Here is a 9,682-nt window from a genome sequence, read left to right on the forward strand (position 1 = left end):
ATAGTTTGATGGTGGTGTGTGAAAGGGAAGACAAACATCCAATGGCATGGGCTGTCATGCCTCAAAGATGAGGAAAAAGGGAATTTTTTTTTTTTTTTTAACTTGTACGGCTATTTTAAAAAATAATTTTAAAAAAATGGTATTTTAAAAAATAATTCCAAATCTACGACATTTTTTGTCACTTTGAAAGGTGTTTCTTAAAGAGACACTTTCTATATTGTTCATATCAACCATAAATGTTTTTTAAAAAAATTGAATTTACACTAAAAATGTTTCTTGAAGAGACACCTTCTATAATTTTATAAAATAGAATATATGTTAAAGGTGTCTTTTCAAAAGACACTTTTTCATCATTTTTTTATTAGTCATACACGTTAAAAAAAAATTTGAATTTATACTAAAGAAATATCATTTCCACAATATCATAAAATCAAATTAATACTAAAGGTGTCTCTAGAAGAGACATCTTTGATAATTTTCATATCAGTCACACAGTAAACAAAATTGAATTTACATTGAAGGAGTCTAGACAATTCCACAAAATTGAATTTATATTAAATGTATCTTTTGAAAAAACACTTTCCACAATTTTTATATTAGTCACTTATAAAAAAAAAATTAAATTTATACTAAAAGTGTCTCTTGAAGGAAAATCTTTCAATATAAATTTAATTTTATAGAATTGTGGAATGTGTTTTTTTAAAAATACACTTTTAGTATAAATTCAATTATTTCAATAGATGACTGATGCAAGAATTGCTGAAGGTGTCAAGAGACACCTTTAATATAAATTTAATTTTATGAAATTGTAGAAAGTGTGTCTTAAGAAGACATCTTTAATATAAATTCAATTTTTTTATTATGCAATTGATATGAAAACTGTGAAAAATGTCTATTTAAAAGACACCTTTAATATAAATTCGATTTTGTAAAATTATAAAACGTGTCTCTTGAAGAGACACTTTTAATGTAAATTCAAATTTTTTAAATTTATGTTATTAATATAAAAATTGTGGAAATAGACATTTTCAATATAAATTCAATTTTTTTGAATATGTATTATTTATAAAAAAAATGATATAAAGTGTCTTTTTAAATACATCTTTAAAAATGACAAAAATGATAGTAGATTTAGAAATAGTTTTCATTGTACTGTATTTTAAAAAATTAATTTTAAATTCATTGTACAATTATAAAAAATCCAGGATAAAGGCAAATCAGCACATTAAAAAAGGGTGAAGTGGGCATAGTAAAGCGGTACTTGACAAGACATATTGGGTATTCAAGTCCACTCATTGGACCTGATGCGATATTAGCAGTTTCCAAGAGTTTTAAAACTATCCAAAAATTATCATTATTAAATAATTTTTTTAAATTATATCATCTTTTCCATTAAAAAAAAAGAAAAAAAAGTCATATTTTCATTAGGTTTCCAATCATATCATCTTTTTAAATTGAAAAAAAAAAAGGAAAATAGTGAGGAGATTGATGAAAGAATCATAAGCCCATTCCCGGCATGCTGAGTCATAATGTGAAATGCATGGAAGCATCCAAAACTTGGGAAATCAATGCATGATGATTCCGAGAAAATGCCATGAAAATATCTCCATCATTTTCCAGCAGAATGTTGGAGGTGGTTACAGCTAATTCGACTTAAAGATTTTTCTATTGCAGGGTTATTTAATGTAACAGCAATAATTTGTGTGCAAGTTTTGGAGAATCCAAGCACAAGACTCCAACTCCATTATTTTGTCCGCGGGCTTCTTGGCTTTTCTCTCATAGTGGTAGCGAGCACGCCACGGAGACTCCGGGTCTGCTCGACGACTTTTTTTTAAATACCAGTTTTCTATTTTTCAAGAAAAAAAAACTGAAAAATACATTTAGTACTGAAAAATTTGTTTTCTATTTTGTTTTTTTAATAACACAAAACATGATATTTTTAAATAACATTTTTAGTTGTTTTCATTTATTTTTAAAAAATAATTATACAAATATGTATAATGATTAATATTAAAGTCTTAGACATAAAAATTATTTTAAAAATATATTTTAAAATATTAAAAATAGGTTAAAAACATTTCATGTTTTCATGAAATTTATCTATAAATTTATGGTATTAATTAGATTATTATTTGAGTTTCAAGTTATTTTTAAAAACTATTAGACTTGTTAATAAATCAAACACATTAAGTCTTGTTTAATTTAGAGTTCATTTACTTCTTAGCCTCTGAACTTGACCACGAGGGTGATATAATTGGTGGTCACTATGTTAGCCTTGTTTGCAAGGGTTCATCTAGGAGGATCAACACAAGTACCTCGGTTACCTTGACAAAAGTGGTTTAATTCTAGCTCAAACGGGGGTTGTAGGCTCCCTAGACTCATTCATGCCTCATTCCTCTTGCAAACATCATCATAAGTGAAATATCAACTTTCTTATTAACAAAAAAGACTTCTAACAAAAAACAATAAAACGAGATAAGATATTTACTAGCATTAGAAGTGCAAAGAATGGATGTCTATTAATAAAACCAAGCACTTTTAGGTAACCAATGGTGATTATATATGATTTGACAAGAATGCAACCCTTCTGTTTTCCATTAGATTTGTTATCCTAACTAGATTGAAATTGATGTCCTATCTACCAATGTTTAAGTGACAAAGGGAAAATATGATTATTTGGTCTATCGCAAGAGACATTCATTAGTGGTCCTCAACTACTAGCTGCATTCATGAAATTGGGAAAAGGGCACCAAGGAGAGGATAAGAGGAGACCCTTAGAGATGATATCAAGAGATACTAAGAAGTTTAAACCCAGAGTGGTCCTAGTCTCATTATTGTTTTTATTCTTACTTCGATTGAAATGGACCTTTAAAGCTTATAGTAATATTTAGTTCAAAAAGTTAGCTAGGTAGATGACTGTTAGTTCATTTTTGCAATATTGAGATCTAAAGTTAAGTCTCAAATTTAACTCAGTTCTAACTTTGTTACATCATGCTTTATTTTTAAGGGGTTTTATCTTTTATTATGTTATAAATTTATTCATTACTAAATTCTTTTGCTTATCAGTAATTCAACTTTATTTGTTATTAGTTGTGTTCATACTTGACCTTATGTTATGAACCTATTCATTTCTTTTCCACTTTTATAATTGTGACAACTTAACTTTCTTCGTACTTCATCTTATCTTAAAAACTCATTCCCCACTTCTATTCCTTTCCCTATCAACAACTCAACTTTCCTTGACCCTAATGTTGGGTTATAAGTTTTTTGTTTTTCTACATTTTTCATAACCTTTGACAATTCAACTCTTTTTGTCCTTAACTCATATGTTATAAGCTCTTTCGTTATTACTACCATTTCCACCATTATCACAATTTAATTCTCTTTGTTCCTCCTTTCACTCCTCCAACTCTTATATTAGAAACTTGTTTATTTCTTTTATCTTTTCTACTACCGGCAACTCGGCTTTCTCTAGCCCTGCATCTTGTTTAATGAACTTATTTATTTCTTTTATCATTTCCATCCCCATGACAACTCATCAACTCTCTTTGCTCTCAATTGCTAGGCTATGAACTTGTTCTATTACTTCTACCCTTTCAACCACTTTAAAAAATCGCTTTCTTTGTTCCTCTCCCATTGCCATTCCCTTCCCAACTCCCCACAAAGCATATCGATAATAAAAACGCCAATAATTCATTTATCCCTTCATGATGTTGTTGTAAGCAAAAACACCTACAGTGGTTTCCCCCAATGATTTATCTAATAATCGACTAGAAAATCAGAGTGGGAAACCTAAACACTCTAAATCTTCGAAATCGATAAAAATTCATTACAATGTTGTTTTATTATTCAATTTGTTTCCTAAATCTATATTATTAGGGTTTATGTAACTCTAAATGTCGTAGGAAATTTGCTCACTTGTGTATTTCCACATCCAAATAATTTTTAGGCACGTAATTTTAATTAAATCCATGGTTTCTATGAAAAAAAAATAATCGTAATTTATATGTACTTATAATCCTTGAGAATGGAATGGAGATGATTTATTTATTAATATTTGATTTACCGATTTATCCTTTTTGGTTTTGTACTGTGGTGAGGAACTTTTCTAATCTTCTCAAATTTTCTTTGTCTAGTAATTGATGACTGAATTTTGATGATGGTACGGTAGGGTTCACAGGTGGTGAAACCATGCTTGCCCCAAACGAAGAAGATGAGACGAGCCCTTGAGAGGTCAATTTAAACACGACATGAATAATAATTAGATTAAAAGAATGAACCCAAACATGTTTTAATTATTCAACAAATAATGTGTCATGCTACTCATTTTTATAATCAATTTTAGTTGTGTCTTGTTTGAGTCAATACGAGTATCATCTCAAACTGACATGTTTGTAACTTAATTGATGTATTTATTCAAAATCAAATTTTAAATGAATCTAATGTGAGTAAAATAAGTCATCGCCATAATAAGGTTAATTAACACTATTATTAAATAGGATAATTTAAATCAAATTTATGTTATATAGATTAGACCTAGAAATAATTTATCGAGGTTTAAGTTAATATGAATTTGACTCACATACAATTATATTTAAACCTAAACCCGTGAAAAACATGCCTAAGTTCGAGTCATGTTGGAGAAATTGTAACAAACTTTGCCACCCTTGAAGTCCTCGTCCTCCCTGGCCCTGAAAACAAGCACCCTCGGGCTAGTAAAATTGCATGTCTTTGCACAATTTTCCTCTAGTATTGAAAAAGCCACTCAATCAATTTGGCGTTTCTAATCTTAATAAAGCTGCTCAGAATCAAGTTGTCGCCCAAGGTCTTCTGGGCCGTGGAGGGGCAGCCAAGCCCAGCCCTTGCCCAACCTGCCGCTTTTACACCCCAAAGTTTCGCTTGGTGTGGCTCAATCAGAGTAATATACTCTGGGTTTGACTGGCCTTGAGCCCACTGCATCTGGGATTGAAAAGCCAATTCGAGGCGCTGTGATGCTGTGCGTTATCCATGAGTAGAATACCGACATTTTTTTTGCATCCATGTGAGATGTTTCTAGCGATATCATGGCCTACAAGAATATATATAACGATATGATATGTCAATTACACAGCCCAACAATTGAAGACATTTTATCTGCATCCATGGAAACAGATCAAGCCTTTATTATCTTGTAGATCAGCAGTCATATCATCCAATATAAGCATTGGTGCAGATTGAAGTTCATAGGTACCCAATTACTGCTGTCACCACTGAATATTACATTTCTTCGTAGTGAAGTCCCAGAATATTACGCTGAAGCATAATTCGGATGATCGATTACAACTGAGTAGTAGATTTCTAAGCACACTAAGCAAACAAACATGTAAGGAAAAGCAGAAGTATTTAACAACTAGCTGTGGGACTTGACCTTCTATTGTACTAATGGAGACACATGGGTCTGGGAAGTTGTTTGCTTTCATTTTGATAGCCAAATCATCCTGCAACCCATATCTGTCAAGGAGTGGATCAAGCTGTTGATAGAACAGAACGCTTGTAAGTCTGGTTGTGCTGATGTCTGGTGACTGGGTTTTTCACAGAGAGGCCTGGTGCGCCAAAACAGAAGTACTGGTTCATCAGCCTCTTATTAGCTGATCCGGATTTGTGAATCAAATTTGGTGTTCCATCGGCAAATATTTGATTGGAGCTGGACGGTCTCCCTGAATCGCTCTCAACATAAATACCCTTTTGTTTATCCAATGAACCAGGTGAGGAAATTGATGATTTTGAGAATGAACTTGAGCGTGATCGACCTGGAATGGTTATATGGGGCATGGACTGCATGATGCCATGCTTTAACCCTGAAGCAAATTTCTTCTTGGCAACTGGGCTTGCTAGATTGCTCCTAACAGCAAGTGTTCGTTTGTTGTTGGACAGTGCTGGGGGCTTTGAAAATCTCTGCCGCAGTGGGGTTGGAGTTTCATCCAAATTGCTCCCCTTCTTATGTGACTCCACTGAATTGTCATCTCCCAATTTCTTGAACCTCTCTGGTTTTTTCTCTTTTGCCCGTGGCCAATGAAGCAGGCTTTTTAGGCGTTGTGCTGCATAATTTACCGTATTTGCTTTCTTATAAGTTGATGAGTTGGGATTCTCAAGGGCTGACTCAAATGGACTCGTGTCAGCTGAATATGAACTCAGTCCTCCGCTACCTTGATCCATGCTGACATCAGACTCATTCTCAATGCCCGTGCACAAGAATATTTCTGTGTCAGAGATACTGAAGGAAGTTCCAGGACTACTTCCACCAGTACCTTGCATCTTTAAATGGGAAATTATGGCCCTTCTTGCAGTATAATCTTGACAACTGAAGATTCCCCCAGCAGAAATCAACTGCCTGATCAGTATTTCTGAAGATGCTGATCGAGGCCGTTGCCTAAGGAGGTCAAGTGGAGTCATGCCATCTACATCACGCATGTTCACATCAATTGAGCGTGCAGTCGTCAGGTGTTCCACTAGATCTGAGTGAATATTCCCAATGATAGCCATATGAAGAGCGGTTCTTCCATCATTATTCTTTGCATTGATGACTTCTTCCATGTTGAAAACTTTTCCACATACTAATTGCTTCATAAGCTCAACCTGTCGATCCAGCCTTCGGAATCCAGGGGTTTGAAAACCAGACACTGCCATATGGAGAAAAGTTTCTCCAGCATTGTTTTTCAAGGAGATGGAGGAGGGAGAAGCAAGAATCAAGGCTTCAACCACTGCTAATTGACCCCTGTAGGCAGCAACATGCAATGCCGTGTTGCCTTGATTATCTGTTGAGTTGATGATATCAAAGGATGCTACAAGTTCTTTAACCACCTGCACAAATAGCAAGATTGGCAAATTTAGATACCAATCTGCTTCAACAAATAAAATAAAAAAGAAACCTCCTCCTTATGTGCAATCCTGAAGAGGATATTGACAATAATGGATATGAGCACCTAGAAAATTAACAGGATTTCCTAGTTTTTCAGTGTGTCAATGGAAGATGATTTCATAGCCTTATTTTCCTAACAAGTAAACTTGCTTGATCTCGACATGATTTAGTCAGGACTTGTTTAGTTATAATATGGGTATCATGAACTATGAACAAATTAAATATATCCCATTCAACCAATAGACCTTACAAAAACATTAGATTAAAAAGGTAGGTGCTCTAATTAGTCAGCAAACACAATCATTTATTAAAGTTTAGATGATAAAGAAAAAAGATACGGTGAGCCGAATAAATCCAATGTAGACATGAGCTTAACCAGCTTCTCCAACTTCATACCCTTTTCTGCTTGACTCACAAAACTCCATCAACCAAACCATACAAGTTAAATCCAACAGTGAAGATCCTAGATCTTGATTTATGACTATTCTTAACAATGATTATATAGGAAACAAAAACTAGTCAATTAAACTGCTATTGTCTTCAGGACAGCAGCACCTCAGGATATCAAATTGTATTAGCCAAAAAGCAGGAATAACTAGGAGCAGAATGGCATATAGAAAAGCTGAAACTGTAAATAAGCAGACAATAGTGGGAGCCTAACCTCAACTTGCCCTCTGCCAGCAGCTGCATGTAAGATAGTTGATCCTTGAATATCTCTATATGCCAAAACATCTGAGCAATCACTAAGGAGCTCCTTCAAAATCTCCAAATTTCCCCCTCTGGCAGCAGCATGAACAGCTCTATTTATCATCTCCCACTTAAAAACAGAAGGGATCTCCCCAATTTGCTCCTCCAGCTCTCCACCTTTGCCGGTGGAGAACCTTGGGGAGACTGCAAAATCAAAAACCAGCCTAAAAACCTGACAATTCTTGCTCCTGGCAGCAGCATAAAGTATATCAGTAACACCATATTCTCCTTCTCCAAAAACAAGAAGAGGGTCTCTTTCAAGCAGTTCCTGAACAAAACCCAAGTCTCCAGCTGAGGCAGCAGTATATAGAAACCATCCACCATAGCCAGACCTGATGAGAGAATTCTTTCCTTTCTTAGATTCACCCTCGACAAGTAGCTTTTGAGCCACCTGAGAGCGGCACCTAGCAACATCATGGAACTGTTCTTCATCATCCCACACAGTTTCAAGACGGCGAACTCTGCGAAGTGAGGTGAGCTTGATAAGGTGATTGCTGTCAATGCGAAGGAGCTCCCTGACCAAGTCATAGTGGCCATTTGCAGCAGCCCAATCAATGGGGGAAGCAAACCACCACTGATCACCAGTGCTCTCCCACCGAAGAGGAAAGTATGAAGGAGGCATTATGAGCACAAAACTCCAAAGCAGAGGAAGATAATAACAAAGAGGACCAATTTTCAGGGAAAGAAAACTAGCAACCCTCTTGGGATCCAATTAAATCCAACTGAACAAAGCTATAACCCAACTGCTTGGTATCAGCTGTGCCAATTCTAGTCCTTTTTTACTTTTCTTTTTTTGAGATAAATATCTAGAAAAACGAAAACCCAATCAATAATGCAATCGAGAAAATTGCAACAACTATGTAATCACCTAGAATTCACCATTCATTGAGGAGAATATCAAAAGGGCGTATTGAGTTCTAAGGAATAAAGCATGACCCAAAAACAAGGCTAGAACAAATGGAATGAGAAGCAAATTTACAAGAGAGGGAGAGAGGGGTCGGCCAACAACGAAGACTCCTGAAATTTCAACTTGAGAGAGAACATAACCACTTGGAGAAGTAAAGAACACCTTGTGAAGCTTACACAGAGACAACAGAAGAGAATCCTCCGAAGTTTTTCTCCCTTAAGCAGTTGAAATACCTGCTGCAAGACGCATTAGATCTCTGACAGAAAATGAAAAATAACCTATAAACAACAAAGGAAAAATAAAGACCACCCCCCTACAGTTGGTGATAATGATAGGGAGAAATAATTGATAAGATCAACTAGATGAAATTAGAGGGAAGAAAGACGACAGCCATGATGCTGGCTGTCCATAGGAGAAAAATCCCCAGAAAAGGCAAAAAAAAAAAAAAGGAAAAAAAGGCCCCTCAAGGAAAAAGTTGGTAATTAAGGGAAAAAATACAGCTAGAAGACCAAAATAAGAACTGCTTTAGAAGGAAACAATTAACAAGACAGAACTGAAGAGGGTCTTGAATCTTGACAGGTTTTTGGATGTTTATGAAGAAGGAGAACAAAATACTAGAATTTAGAAATAAATATTACAAAAAGTCAAGATTCCTTCTTTTAACTGCAAAAGGGTGTTGGAGATGGACACATCATGATGGAGATATCTGGGTGTATCTTTTTATGTGTGTGAGAGAGAAAGAGTGCTTGTACTCTAATCTTGTATGCGAATGAGTCATGAGTGTGTGAATGAGGGTTTTGCCTTTATAACTGATATAGTCTTGGGTGATAATAATGGTTACACAGTCTTTACCCAGATGAATCCGAGGGAACATGCGTAAAGAGAGAGAGAGGTGTGCACTGTGCACACACCCTTGTCTTGGAGTTACATTTCCACTATCAGAATGCTCATAGAAATTATAGGATGGGCGGTGACTTGTGCAACCCACATCCCATTTGCCGACCTAATCTCCAGCCCATCGAAGACATGAAAATAGTTTGTTAGGTCAAACCACCTAGCTTTTGAATTAATGTTGAAAGGTCTTAGTTTCAATACCATGTGATCTTCTGGTTAGACTATGACATTATACT

General features: G+C 34.9%; 1 protein-coding gene across 1 annotated transcript; it reads right to left on the bottom strand.

Annotated features, from left to right (window-relative positions):
- Positions 1-5,138: 5,138 nt before the first annotated feature.
- On the bottom strand, positions 5,139-9,154 carry LOC100257639 (uncharacterized). Its single transcript, XM_003633743.4, has 2 exons — positions 7,560-9,154; positions 5,139-6,840 (listed from the first exon to the last, which is right to left on the bottom strand). Exons 1-2 carry the CDS (start codon positions 8,265-8,267, stop codon positions 5,506-5,508), a joined length of 2,043 nt encoding a protein of 680 aa, XP_003633791.1. The 5' UTR covers positions 8,268-9,154; the 3' UTR covers positions 5,139-5,505.
- Positions 9,155-9,682: the final 528 nt, after the last annotated feature.

Source organism: Vitis vinifera, chromosome 14 (assembly GCF_030704535.1).
Source record: "Vitis vinifera cultivar Pinot Noir 40024 chromosome 14, ASM3070453v1".
Classification (NCBI taxonomy): domain Eukaryota; kingdom Viridiplantae; phylum Streptophyta; class Magnoliopsida; order Vitales; family Vitaceae; genus Vitis; species Vitis vinifera.

Coding starts and splice junctions, on each gene's coding strand:
- LOC100257639 (XM_003633743.4), bottom strand. CDS start 8,267: ATGCCTCCTTCATACTTTCCTCTTCGGTGGGAGAGCACTGGTGATCAG. Junction 6,841..7,559: donor CTGGCAGAGGGCAAGTTGAG/GTTAGGCTCCCA, acceptor CTATTTGTGCAG/GTGGTTAAAGAACTTGTAGC.